Genomic DNA, 14,914 nt, shown 5'->3' with positions numbered 1-14,914 from the left:
CAGTGCAAGGAAAGCCAGATAAAGTCTTCCAGATTTCTTAGGAACTGTTAGCTTCATCCAAAAAGAAAAAAAAAAAAAAAAAAAGTAGTGTGTATGTGGCCTATTTGCTCTTATGTGCATAAAATAAGTAATAATTCAAGAAGCTTCCTCTAGCTCCTCCACGAGTTTTTCCTTAGTACAGAGTTTCTCAATCTCAGGGCCACCGACATTTGGGCCAGATAATTTGTTGTGGGGGCTGTTCTGTACGTTGTCAGATGTTTAGCAGCATCCCTGGGCTCTACTTGTTGGATGCCAAGAGCACCACTACCCCCATTGGTGACCATCAAAATATCTCTAGACAACGGCAAAGGTCCCCTGGGTGGCAAAAATCACCTTCTGTTAAGAACCACTGACCTGGAGCGCCTGGGTGGATCAGTGAGTAAAGCGTTTGCCTATGGCTCAGGTCATGATCCCAGAGTCTTAGGATGGAGTCCCTTATCTGGCTCCCTGCTCAGAGGAAGGCTGTTTCTCCCTCTCCCTCGCTTACTGCTCCCTCTGCTTGTGCTCTTGCTCGCTCACTCTCTCTCTCAAATAAATAAAATCTTGGGCCAGGGGTGGGGGTGGGGGCGAAGAAGAAAAGGCCTCTTTAAAAAGATAGTCACTATTTACCAATAAATTCCAATTGCTTGGCCCCAAGCAGTTTTGCAAAAAGCCCCACCCAAATGAACCCTCCAGCTACCTAGACTCGCTTCCCCAGCTGCTCGGACTCCTCTGTCACAGGACCCCACCCTAATAAAATGATGATCACTATCTGTATGAAATGGCAGCTACTGATCTCAAAATATGTGGAAATGCCTTTGTAAAATGTTATACAAATACTTTTAATTCCTAAAGCTATTTTCATTTTTTTAAGATTTTATTTATTGACAGAGAGAGAAAGACAGCAAGAGAGGGAACACAGCAGGAGTGGGAGAGGGAGAAGCAGGCTCCCCTGAGCAAGGGCTCCATCCCAGGACTCTGAGATCATGACCTGAGTCCAAGGCAGCCACCAAACAACTAAGCCACCCAGGCACCCTGAGACATTTTCATTTTAAAAAAAGATAGATCCAATGGCAGATAGAAAATCTATTCTCTGTGGGGCGCCTGAGTGGCTCAGTTGGTTAAGCGACAGCCTTCATCTCAGGTCATGATCCCAGAGTCCTGGGATCGAGTCCCACATCTGGCTCCCTGCTCCTTGGAGAGTCTGCTTCTCCCTCTGACTTTCTCCCCTCTCATGTTCTCTTTCACTCTCTCTCTCTCTCAAATAAATAAATAAATAAATAAATAAATAAATAAATAAAAAAGAAAATCTATTCTCTGCTAAATAGAGACATTCCCCAAATCCTCAAATCATTCAATTTACTGATCTCGTATACAAAAAATGAAAGCTGGAAGAGTGGAAGATACAGAAACTGGAGGCAAGGTGATTAGATTTGAGATAGAGTTTTGAAGATTACTAGTTCTGTGATCTGATGATAACCATGAGATGCATGACAGGTTTCCTGGGCCTAAATTCTCTCATCTGTAATATAAGGAGTTAACTACCTCTTGTTGTTGTTGTTATTTGCTAGTAGCCTCTGCATATGGAATCTAACATAGATCGTTTAGGGGGGTCAAAAAAATAAAATATTCATCCTCAAATAGAATGAAGTGGTATTCTGTGATTTAAAACATCCAAAGAGAGTTATTCATTCTTGGCACAAGTCAGTTTACCCACTGAGTCACTCTGGCAAATTTGTAACTAAGTATTTTGGGTGAGTAGTAAAAGCCAAACTGTCAAGTGTATAGTAGAAAAGTCAAGTGTATAGTAGAGAGCAACCATAGTTAAATATCCTTCTGCCTCCCTCATTTTGGCACCTGCTTAACCCACTCTTTACCAACAATCTCTATTATATGTTTATATAATATAATGTTATACCAATGTTATACCATTTTATTTTATTCAAGGCTTGGGGAAATATATTAACATTTCATTTCAGCCATTTGCAACAGGTCTGAAATCTCAGTTTTCAAGATTCTACCACTCACTATTATATGTAAAATCCTTGACTAAAACTATTGGTTATATCCCTTTGGTTGTATCACTTCTATGTACTAGTGAAAGCTGAGTTTTCATAACTGAATTAGCAGCCTAATTTCTTATAATCTTATGAACCAGGTGATCAGAAATAATGTAAATTTAAAAAGGGAAGTCTGGTTGGATCAGTCGGAAGACCATGCAACTTTTGATCTCTGGATTGTGAGTTTTAGCTCCAAACTGAGTGTAGAGATTGTTTAAAAAAAAAAAAAAAAGAAAGAAAGAAAGAAAAAGAAGAAGAAAGAATGTAGATTTTTTTAAATATGAGAGGGAAAGAAAGGCTTTTCTTTTTTAAAAGATTTTATATTTATTATTTGACAGAGACGCAGTGAGAGAGGGAACACAAACAGGGGGCGTGGGAGAGGGAGAAGCAGGCTTCCCGCTGATCAGAGAGCCCAATGCAGGGCTCAATCCTAGGACCGTGGGATCATGACCGCAGCCAAAGGCAGCGCTTAAATGACTGAGCCATGCAGGCACCCCAAAAGAATGTAAATTAAAAGAATACTCACTGATTTGTATATGAGAAGTTATGAAAAAAACAATTAGGGGCACCTGGGTGGCTCAGTGGGTTAAGCCGCTGCCTTCGGCTCAGGTCATGATCTCAGGGTCCTGGGATAGAGACCCGCATCGGGCTCTCTGCTTAGCATGGAGCCTGCTTCCCCCTCTTCCTGTCTGCCTCTCTGCCTACCCGTGATCTCTCTCTCTGTCAAATAAATAAATACAATCTTTTAAAAAAAGCAATTAGGGCGCCTGAGTGGCTCAGTGGGTTAAGCCGCTGCCTTCGGCTCAGGTCATGATCTCAGGGTCCTGGGATCGAGTCCCGCATTGGGCTCTCTGCTCTGCAGGGAGCCTGCTTCCTCCTCTCCCTCTCTCTGCCTGCCTGTCTGCCGGCTTGTGATCTCTGTCTGTCAAATAAATAAATAAAATCTTTAAAAAAAAAAAAGCAATTAGTAGGTATATTAACTACATATCTTAAAAAGTGTTAAAAATATTTAAAAAAGAAAACCAACAAATCTTAAACTTCAAATATCATTGGGTTTAGTTATTATTTTGATGTGTTATACTATTTCTTAACCTTTCCTAAATCTAGCAAAAAAATAATTGTCTCTAAGCTGAAGACATTATGCAGCTGTTACTATGTGGAATGGGAGGTCCCACTGTCTAAGGTTAGCAGCAGTATAATTTCGTACAGGTCAGTATCATTCAACTCAAATAACTTTAATAGTCACCGATTAATTAAAAAAAAACGTATACTGAGTATTTCCTATGTGCTAAGCACTGTGCTGTAAGGAATTAAAACATGTGATAGTTCCTATCCTGGAGGAATTTATAGGAAGCTGGAGAAAGGGACAAGACAAGTCCATATAGGTAAAATACAAGGGAAAGTATGGAAAATGAAAATAAAGTTCTCTGTGGATTCAAAGGTAAAGTCTTTTACTGGGAGGAGCTTTACTATTTCATGACGGGAAGAGAGAAAGGGACAGGTAAAAAGCTATTATGAAAATACACACAATAAAAGGAAAACCAAGATCTTGTGCATGGCTTTAAAAAGATGGGCATAAAACTTTTTATCGATCTGAATGAGTGAAAGTACACAAAGAAAAGCATGGGCTTATTATGGGAACAACAAGTAGTCAACAATAACTTCAGGGTAGGATATTCAACATTTAGGATGTTAGTCATTTATCACACTTGCATTGGTACCTTCCTTGGCGGTCCTAGGAAGGTATGAGGGGGATGAGTAGACAAATAAAACATGGTCCTAGGGAAATCTGATTCTGAAAAGAGGAGATAGGCAAATTTGGAGCTTTGTAATTTTTAATGAAGGAAAGACCAAAACTGAATGCCAAGATAAGAGAAATCATGTTTGTTCTCCTTGAAAATGGCTGTAAAATTACCCCTATCTTTTCTTCACCAAGCTCCCAATCAAATCCCTGTTTTGTTTGTACAACAAATCTCAGTGGCTGCTTTAATTTGTATTAATATGTGAATACCTATGACTTGGTAGGGGGTGGTATCTGTGCTGAACTCCAGGGTTGAACTTCATTGCCTCTTTTATCCTCTCTTGGACCCACTCTGAGCCTTAACTCCACCACTGCTTCAAAACAGCCTTTGTCAAAGTCACTGATTAGAGCCGCTTTGTTAAATGCAAAGGTCGGTGTTGAGCTTTCTCATCTTCCTTATCTGCCAGCAGCATTTGATGGTATGGGGCATTTTCTCCATTTTGTCCTCTGCGCTCTGGAAACATCATTCAAGCTTCTCTTCCACACAACTGGAACCTCCTTTTCATCTCCTTGCTGGTTCTTTATCTCCCTGAATGCTAACAATTAGAGTGACCCAGGACTCTAAACAGTCAATATTTACTTATCTGCCTGGCTTTGAATCCCCTCTCTATCATTTGGGGCCTTTGATCAAAAGGAAATCACTTAATTTCTCTGAGATTCAGTTTCCTCATTTATAAATTAAGGATAATGAAAGTTGCAACCTCCCACAATGGTTGTGAATACTAAATGAATTATATATGTGAAGTGCTTAAAACAGTGCCTTTCAATGTATGCATTAACAATTTGTCCTTATTCTTTTTTAAAGAGATTTATTTATTTGACAGACAGAGAGCACAAGCAGGGGGAGCAGCAGAGGGAGAGGGTGAAACAGGCCACCCGCTGAGCAAGGAGCCGATGCGGAACTTGATCCCAAAACCCTGGGATCATGACCTGAGCTGAAAGCAGAGGCTTAATCATCTGAGCCACCCAGTAGTCCCCCTTATTCATTTTTTAAAAAAATATTTTTTTGTTTATTTGAAAGGGGGTGGGGAGAAAAGCAGACCCCCCGCTGAGCAAAGAGCCTGATGCAGAACTTAGACCTGAGCCTAAGGCAGACACCTAACTGCCTGAGCCACCAAGGCACCTGACTTGTCCTTATTTTTATCAGGCTCTTTATCATTCACTCTCTACATGATTTTGTCTCATCTCATGGCTTTAAATCCCATCTATACACTGTCAACTTTAAACTAATCTCTAGCCTGAACTACTGTCTCAAACTCCAGAATCATACAGTTCACTGTTGACCCAACATCTCCATTAGGATTTCTAATGAACATTACAAATTTAACATGTCAGAACTTTTTATTTTTGACCATTTTTCTTCATTTCAGTATATTGTGATGCTACCTATTTCAGTTGTTCTGGCTCTCCTTCACACAGCCCATCGAATCCACCAGGAATTCCTTTTATTTAGACCTTTAAGACATACCCAGAATCTAAACACTTCTCACCAACCCCACTGCTCGCACCCTACTCAAAGACATCACCACCCTTCGTCTGGATTACTGCAATAGGCTCTTTCCCGCCCATAAATTTTCTCTTAATACTATAGCCAGAGTGATTCTGCTAAACTAAAAGTGAAATCTAATCACTATTGCGCTCAATAGTGTATAATCCGACATGATCTCCCTGACCTCACCTTTCTGCTCTTTTCCTTTCTCATTTCAGACCAGCCACCCTGGTGATTGTGCTGCTCTTTACATATTCCCACAGCTCTGCCTTGAAACCTCTGCATTCAGTATTTCTTGTCCCTGAAATATCCAATCTCCACATGCCTTCTCTCTCTCACTTTCTTTAGGTCTCATTCCAAATGTTATCAGTGAGCTCCATTATCTCTCATGCCCTACCTCCCAGCACTCCTTACCCTCCTTCCCCAATTTTATTTTTCATTGTAATTATTCACCATCTGACATATTATATATTATCTATCTCCCCAAAGTAGAATGTAAACTCCATGAGGGCAAGGACTTTGCTTATTTTATGCATCACTACTTATTTTTACAATTTCCAAGAATCTAAAAACAGTATCTGACATGTAGATGGTACTTGATAAATATTTGTTGAATTAATGACTTAATGAAAGAAACAGACATAAGTAAGTGGAATAGGGATGACAAAAAAGTCAAAGAAAAAACTTCAGCTTTGTCAAATGTTTGGCCTGTGACTAGCCTATCTTAGGAATAACTTCTGTCTAAACAGGACTATTTTTGTTCCTAAGAGGTGGTCTGGGTGGGGAAGGAAGAAGAGAGCATGGCAAATGCAAAGAGAAAAGGGAAAAGAAAACTACTTGCTCACTACCTCCTGCCTCCTATGCTTCATGGTTCATTCCAGCCACTGTAATAATCCCTCATTTAATTAATACAGCTGAAAATTAGAAAGCAGAAAGCTCCTTCAAAAGTCAAAATCAGTTGCACTTACATTTTATTCCTGAACTTCCACCATATCTTGTTTCTAACATCTAACAGATTACTATTATATGTGTGACCCTTTAATGGACGTGTTGGTTCAAAGCATACATACCCTTGCCATGGAAGTCAGTCAGAACCAGTTTCCAGTGGAAATTACAGATCAGATGAAGGAAATAGTTCTAACTAGGAATTTGCAAAGCCTCAGTAGAAACGATATCTGGGACTTACAAAATTTTTCTCATGGGAAAGTCTTCACCTTTAGAAGGTGAAACCAAAATAAAATGAGAGGGTCAGAGGACCTGTTTAAGATGGTGAAACCAATTTATAAAGACCAATCAGAGCAGTGGTTGTATGGGGTGAAGGCGAGCTGGAGGGAATTAATTGCAAAGTGGTACAAGGAAAGTGATCTGCTTAAATGAAATCACATAGGATGTATTTACACCCATTGTGGGACTTGAACTCACAGCCTGGAGATCAAGCATCACATGCTCTGCTGACTGAGCCAGCAAGGTGCCCTAATGTTTTCTTTTTATATCTGACTTATTTCCCTCAGTAGGATGTTTCTAAGAGTCATTCGTGTTGTTGTTGCACTATTTGTTTTTTGTTGTTATTAGGTAGTAGGAATATACTACATGTACACTGTATGGATATACCACAGCTTGTTGAAACATTGACCTGTCGGTGAGCATTCAGGGTGTTTCCAGATGTGGGGCTATTATGAACAAAACTGCGGACATTTGTGTACAAATCTTGTTTTGAACATATGTCTTATGAACACGTTTTAGTTTTTCCTGAGTAAATATCTAGAGTAGAATTGTTTGGTCATATGATATGATATCTTAACTTTGTAAGAAACTTCCTGTTTTCCAAAGTGGTTGTTTAGCTACCATGATGTATGAGAGATCTAATTGTTCCACATAGTCATCTACACTTGGTGTGGACTGGCACTGCTTCTTGACAGACTCCGTTACTAGGTAATAATAGTCTTAGTTGTGATTTTCTTCAGCACAGAATCAATTTGTTCCAGATAATCTCTCTCAAGGAGACATTTTCTATTATGAGACAGCCATCTCCAAATTAGAAACTGTTGGTTTATATATACCCATAACTTAAAAATGGCCCTAATGGTGATCCCATAAAGGTTGTGTGGAAAACTCCTATTTTACTCTTGATTGTGGAAATGGGAAAAAAATCCTTTTCATCTTTGGAGCAAAGAAAGGAGGAGGAGGAGTTCCCTGGGAATGTGGGCCAAAGGTAGAGGATTTTCCTGTCCAACAGAAATATGATGTGAGTCACATAAGTAATTTTGTGAGATATTATTTCACAGCTAGCTAAGAAATTACAAGGAAACAGATGAAATTAATTTATAAATTTTAACCTGATCCATCCAAAATATTATAATTTAACACATTATCAATATAATTATTGGGTTATTTTGCTATTTTTTTATACCAACCCTGCAATATCTGCTGTATATGTTATACTAAAAGTATATCTCAATTCAGATGCTAAATTTTCAGCAGCTGAAGTGAAAAAAAATGTAGCCTTACCAAAACAACACGTTGATGTTTAATGCAAAAAAATATTCAACACTGCTTCAATTTTTAAAGTTAAATTTGAATTAATTAAAATTAAAAGAGATTTAAAATTCAGCTTCTCCATTGAACCAGCCACGTTTCAAGTGCTCAGTGGTGACATATACCCGGTTGCTACCATATATTTCTAGAGGTTTGTCTGTGGGACGGGAAGGAGAAGATGGAGCTGAGATTTATTCCTTGCTGTGACTCAGGTCAGAGTAGAAATACCAGTACTATTTGCTATTAGTGTGAAATTTGAAATAGATATCTATATATATCTTTTTTCCCTAGCTGCATTGTTTTGAACAAGTAACTTAACCTCTGTAACTCCACTTTCACCGTCTGTCTGTAAAACAGGAAAGTAATAACACCCTTCAGATGTTGTGAAGCTTGAGAAGGCACATAAAGCACATGGTAGAACGACTGGCAGCTTTTTGAAAAGGAATAAGTGGTGGCTTTTAAAAATCCAAATTATTCTTTGGATGGGGACCATGTATAGTTCTTCTATATTTAAAGGAGTAGAAGTAGGGCGCCTGGGTGGCTCAGTGAGTTAAGCCTCTGCCTTCAGCTCAGGTCATGATCTCAGCGTTCTGGGATCAAACCTTGCATGGGGCTCTCTGCTCAGAGGGGAGCCTGCTTCCCCCTCTCCCTCTGCCTGCCTCTCTGCCTACTTGTGCTCGCTCTCGCTCTCTCTCTCTATCTCTCTCTGTCAAATAAATAAATAAATAAATAAAATCATCTAAAAAAAAAAAAAAGGAGTAGATGTTTTTAAAATCCTGTTTGGAAATGGCATTCACTGATTCAGCAAATTCTATCTCTCAGGTCAGGTGCTCAACACTTAAAACACAAAGAATGAACACAGTCCCCACTGTCAAGAACCTTACAGTGCTTAATGTTAGAAACAACAAGGTGTTGGGTTAAGGTCCAAGTGAGAAAAGGAAAACCAAAGAGAGTAACAAATTTATCCAACAACCCCAAAGAAAAGAAGCCCTACAGATAAAAATTGAGTTTATGAATTGAAAACCTTAATAGTTCTATTTCTCTACCTTCCTTTAAAATTGATATCCACAATTATAATGGCCAAGATTTAAGAAGTTAGATTAGCATGAACTTAAATGCTCAGTGATTGATTAGTAGTAGCCTTTATTTCTGCCACATGGAAGACACTGCTTTTTTTTTCCTCTTGTGTTGGTTGTTATTTCTTGAGCCATGCTTGTTTTTTAGTTTAGTAGTTTGTATTTATCTAACAAAAAAAAAAAAAAAAAAGGAAAAGTCAGTTCAATTCAAAGGTCTAAAAATACAGAATATTTTAAAAGTTATTACTGGTAAGTATAAAAACATTAAAAACTACATATGAGTAAAATAAGTGATTGAAATAAGTAAAATTGCATCTTTAATATAGCTTCTCTTCTTATTCTAACAATAAAGATCCTCTGGACAGATAAGATCTCATTTTTGAAATCTAGATATTGAAGTGATGTTAAAGGAAACTCCTTAATTTCTTAAAATTTTTGTTTTTAACAGCTATTTCTGGAGTGTCTGGGCGGCTCTAACCTCTGTGCTGATATTACCTTTTGATCCTTGGAAGATTCTAGGGCAGAAACTACAGCAGACCCTCAACATCCCATTCTACCTCTATTGTTACTACAATAGAAGTAATAAGATTCCCTGCTCAAAGATTCAATTTGTTGACAACTTTTTGTGCAAGCGTCATATCTGACCTTGATAGCTACAGTGATTTATAATTGTAAAAAAAAAAAATTACCTTTTGGTTGTCTTACATGTTTTCCCCATTGGCCTTTTCTTTTCCTGTTTTACTTTCCTTTCCTCACATCCATTCCCCTGAGAAAAGGGGACACACATAAGGCATGAGATTGAGGGAAGTAGATTGACATAAGAGGAGGGAGCCAGAGGCAAATGAAAAATAGTGGGGAGAGTGGAAAAGAGAGAGGGAAGTGAGGAAGAAAGGAAAAAGCCAGAAGCAGGAGAGAAAAAAAGCACAGAAGGAGAGACAACTTAATTTGGTCTTAAATTTAAAAAAAAAATGTCTTTATTCTTTCCAATGGAGCCCATTGTTAGATTTCACAAACAGCTTCCCTTTTGGGGTCCCCCCACCCTTTCTTTTTTTAGATGGTGTTTCATAAACAGAGACTGAACCTGGCTATTTAGGATTTCAAGGAATTTGATTTGCAATAGTTCAGAGAAAAGTGGAAAAGAAAGATGGGTTTGGATGGAGAGCACATGCCCCAGATTTCATAAGCCATTTTCCCCTGTGGGTCTTTCTCAGCTCTCTGTCTTTTGTCCAATTGCCTACCATCTTGGGAAAATAACATTGGACCATAGGTAAACCTAAATTTGGGCTTCCCACAAAGAGATCAGCAGAGCTAAGGTGAGTAATACCTAGATAGGTAAGAAATTAAAAGTCAAGAAAAGGGAGCGGTGGGCCCAGATCCAGAGAGACAGTGTCAGCCTGAACTATGCCTTGTAGCCTTGTCATAAAAAGAGTATGTGCGCAATGCCCCTTGATGAAGCCTTACTCAGAAAGGAGCAAAGTGTCAAACTGCTGAGAGATTTGAGACATGAATAAGAGACCATGGTCCCCAGGCATGGGTGTAAAGGAGTTGGGTGATGGTGAACCTGAATAGGTTAATGGTACCATTTTTTTGGTTTGGTTTGGTTTTGTTTAATTGCTACGGGAACTGCCTGGAATAGAAATCAGATTCACCGACTCATTTTTCATCTACATTCAGTCTAAATTCCAGGGACAAGGAAGTAAGATTCTACTAATCTTTGCTCTTCTTGGGGTAGGAAGTGGAAAATGTGAGTAAGTAAGTATGAAAGGGGAAAGAAGTGATTCAGAGGAGTGTGGCAACAGGTAAGGAAATGCTAATCAGAGGGAAAATGGAAAAACTATGTAAGCCTAAGTCAGGAAACATGGGAAGACAGAGAGAGAAGTGGGAAGAATGAGAAAGTATGTGAAAGAAAACAAACGGGGAAAATAATTAATACTTTGTGACAACTGCAAGCTAAATTTGTACATTGTACCACCCTTGAGATTTAACAAGCTGAGAGCGGAAGTTCAATGCATGTCGGCTGTATCTTTGCTTAACTCCCAATTTCCAGAACCTGATTTCAAGCTGCCTGCTGAATATACAAAGAGGGGTCACCAGGACCCCACACGTATCAGCTTATGACATCATAGCAGCTGAGAGGGCCTTGGGACAGCTAAACATGCACATATAGATTCCTCATCTATATGCATACATATTTGATAGCTGAAGAAGCTTGAGGTCCAGAGACCTCACACCCGTGGAACAGAGGAAGTGCATTTAGAACTCAAACCTGGGACTTTTCATTCTAGATGAAGTATTTAACAGCTGGTTTCTTCATAGTTTCCTTCCAGATTTCCTGGAATTCCTTTTCTCAGCATGTATCATGGACTCATTACCTCCTGCTTATGTTGTTTCCCAAACTGTCATCCTCAGGTTTGTTTAGCTTGTTTGTTGTGGTTTGTTTGTTTTTGTCCCCACAGGTAGTCAGTCAACAAACTTTGCTAACTACATATTCATGTCCTTGTTGCCGTCCGACTCCTTTACACCTGGTTCAAGACTTTGGCACCTTTCACCCTGGACGATTCTAATGACTTCCTATCTGTAGCCTCCTCAGGGTCTCTTAGAGATGGTGGTTAGAGTAATCATTCCAAAATACAGCACTAATTTTGTTAGTTCTGTTTTCCAGTGGCTCCTCCTTCCCTACTGAACTGTACTTTCCAAACTGCCCAGCATGGCTCAAGATTTCCGGAATCTGGCTCCTGCTTAGCTTTCCAGTGGCCTCTCTCACTATTCCTACATGGAATATGCCCAGCATGGTCCTATTCTTTGATTTTGCTCACACTAATATCCAGGATACTCTTATTTCCCTTTCCTAACTCAGAGACTGTCTCCTTCCTTCAGAAATCTTTCATGATTTTCTCTCTTGAGCTAAAACTAGGCACTCCACTTTCTTCTCTTAAAGCACCCATAAGATTCCACTTTATGTTATTTATGCTCATGTCTTGAGGCCTGGCAATGTCCTGTTACCTATTTTTAATCTCTCTACAGAGCCTCAGATATACTAGATGGGCATCAAATTCTTGTTCATTTGAACAAAATTGAGTTTGTGCCAGAAGACAGGTGAAAGAATCAGTCACATATAGAATGAAACTAAATCAGCATTCTACATTAATTTCAAATTCCCAAGGCTTGAACAACTAGTGCTTTGGGATGTATGTTATATGCTATTGTACTAATTACATGCTAACATGCTAATTAACTATTAGTGATAAGGCTGCTGCACGACTAATCCTTGCTTTTAGGAAGCAAGAAGAAAATGCTTGCCTGTTGGACATCTCTGGAATTTCTAATTCTAACAATTAACTGCGATTTCTTTTTGAAATAAAATTTGGAGTAGGAATTGATAGGTGAAAATTCTATATACTGCAAAGGAGACTTTACATTTTTCTTCTAAACTATGATGGCATTTCCTTACAGTGTTTTTAGGTTCAGTACTGTAGGTTGGACTGTAAAACCACATCTCAGTGAAGTTCACCTGGTACTTTTGGACACTAAAGCCCAGTGGGAAGGCCTACAGACAAAAATCCTACTGATAGAAACACCTATCCTCTAACTGTTTGCTTCTTTTTGGGTTGGACTCTCGCAAATGTGACTAAGAATTCCCTTCCCATGGTCTTGGGTTTTAAAGAAGAAATATTTTTTTCTTTTCATTTAAGTCCAGTGAAATGGGCCTCTCTGTTCCTTCCATGATGTTCTTTGATGCGTATGACTGGAGCTGAGGCCCGCCCCTCCCCAACCCCTGACGTAGACAGTAGTTGAGAGGTGGGTCAGCAGCAAGCAAGAGGACACAATGTCCACTGCTGCCTATAGGACAACTCCTGTGTCAAAAACTTGTTAAGAAGTCAAAAGATCCTGAGTCATGAGAATAGGTAAACAAGCAGAGGCCAAAGACACAAGAAAGAAGAAAAGAGGGGCTAGATGAGTTTAGATTTACCAAGAAATTTGGTTGTAGACCACTCCCCTTCCAAATCAGCAAGGACAAAAGGCCCTGTTGTTGGGGTTCTGCCTGCAGAGCTGGTCTGGGAGTGGCTCCTACCCAGTGAGTCGGATTCAGTACTATGCCCAGACAGACAAAAGTACTGTGATGCCTACTCCTTGAGAGATAGTATGCAGACAAGCTTTGAAGACGGGTTCCTGCGCTGTGGGACTCTCGGAGTGGAGCAAAGGGAATGCACTAAAACATCCAGCCGCATTCCTTCGCTCTTAACTACTCTGTTCCTGCACCCAGAGGTGACTCCTGGATACCAGAGGCCACAAAGAAACGTAGAGGGATTCATTCCATACCTGAGGTGACCGAGTCAGTTCTCATGCTCCTGTAAAAGCAAACAGCACATTTCAAAATTTTGCCAGTGTAACCACAAATATTTAGAAGAGAATGACTAGGTATGAGATAACTGGCCATTCTCTGAATGCTTTGTAGGTAGTAATGAAACATGTTTAGCAAGCCTAAGGTATTACCTAATAACACATTTTAGAGTAAAATTTACCTACATTTCTGTTAACATGCCAGCTACCCAACCTGTAAAAGCCATAGAAGTGAATAGTATATAATAACACAATACCTATTTTTATTTTCTTTATCACCTGGCACTCCGTGAGGCTGTGGGCATCACCCTCCTACTGCCTCTCCCGTGTCTAAAAACTCATTTGAGGCTGAGACTGAGCTAATTACTGCTAATCAGGGGTTTACGTAGAGTCTCTTGTGTTGGGAATATAGGTTCTCATAGAGACGTGGGCAAGATTCTGGATGCCTGGGGTTAGAAGGTGCCCACCTCTGCTGGCTTCTTCATCATAATCTCTAAGGCCCTGATGGGAGGGTGACAGCATTAGGAAATTTTGCAGGCAAATAACATGCCCAGCTATTTACTCAAGTAACTGCATTTCTTATAGTTCACTGGATCAAATAAGAGGCTAGCTGTCAGTTTTTCAGATCATTTCACTTTCAGAAATGCCTTTGGATAAAGAAATTTTCTGCATTCCTGATTTTTATAAAGTTAATAATAATAATGAAAATACTTGTTTTCTTAACCTCATTAGCATCTGAAACACAAACTTCAGTCATTTAATTTTCACCAAATCTTTGTTTCTTGGCTACAATTTCAATACATTTTTTGGAAGCATTTCTGTTCGAGTAAAACAAAACACTTGGGAAGAATAATTACCCTCATACAATAGCTTCCCAGATTAATGTATAAAGACATAATTAGGATCCATTTTAAGGGACCTGGCAAGGGCACCTGGGTGACTCAGTGGGTTAAGCCTCTGCCTTCGGCTCGGGTGGTGATCTCAGGGTCTTGGGATTGAGCCCCGCATTGGGCTCTCTGCTCAGCGGGGAGCCTGCTTCCCTGCCTCTCTCTCTGCTTGCCTCTCTGCCTACTTGTGATTTCTCTGTCAAGTAAATAAATAAAATCTTCAAAAAAAAAAGGGACCTGGCAAAGAAATGCAGGTTGAGGTCTACAATGGATCTTTCTGAAATAGAGGTTAAATTAGTAATTTTCTAAGGAGCTGGCAAATAAGTGTTCATGTAGCCATCACCAAATAGGTCTGGTGATTGACATGAAGGTTGAGCTTACCGATAAAAGTTTTTCAGAGACTGGGAAATATTAAGTAAATGTACTTTAAAAAAATAGGTGCAGATTAAAGTGACGCCTGACATTATCCTCTTTAAAACAAAGGGAAGAGTCGTAGTAGCACTATTGTCAGGGTATGAGAGGGAATATAAATGCTCCATAAAGTAAATCCTTCACTTTTAAAGGACCTAAAGTGATATTATAGATGTCTCTGTAGTCTTTCACTCATCTATATTGAAACTGTTAAATTTACATTGTAAATACTAATAAATCTGAAGATAAAAATATTCAACAAGGTCATCCTTTAATTTTTCTTTTTCATTTTCCCA

The 14,914-nt window shown here is 39.2% G+C and overlaps 1 protein-coding gene across 6 annotated transcripts in view; it reads right to left on the bottom strand.

Annotated features, from left to right (window-relative positions):
• Window positions 1–9,022: 9,022 nt before the first annotated feature.
• Window positions 9,023–14,914, bottom strand: part of GARIN2 (golgi associated RAB2 interactor family member 2) — a 37,173-nt gene continuing 31,281 nt past the window's right edge. For 4 of the 6 annotated variants that reach the window (XR_009355724.1, XR_009355723.1, XR_009355727.1 and 1 more), the window contains 3 exons: window positions 13,300–13,328; window positions 9,669–10,823; window positions 9,023–9,146 (listed from right to left, as the gene is read on the bottom strand). Coding sequence is in view for 1 of the 6 variants with exons in the window: in XM_059182375.1 (XP_059038358.1) it covers window positions 9,732–9,745; window positions 13,300–13,328 (43 nt within the window). In the remaining 5 variants the exon portion in view is untranslated. The remainder of the gene's footprint in view (window positions 9,147–9,668; window positions 10,824–13,299; window positions 13,329–14,914) is intronic. The other 2 variants (XR_009355725.1, XM_059182375.1) reach the window with 2 other exon arrangements.

This window comes from Mustela lutreola, chromosome 7 (assembly GCF_030435805.1).
Source record: "Mustela lutreola isolate mMusLut2 chromosome 7, mMusLut2.pri, whole genome shotgun sequence".
Lineage (NCBI taxonomy): Eukaryota > Metazoa > Chordata > Mammalia > Carnivora > Mustelidae > Mustela > Mustela lutreola.
This window is presented reverse-complemented; position numbering and strand designations above follow the sequence as displayed.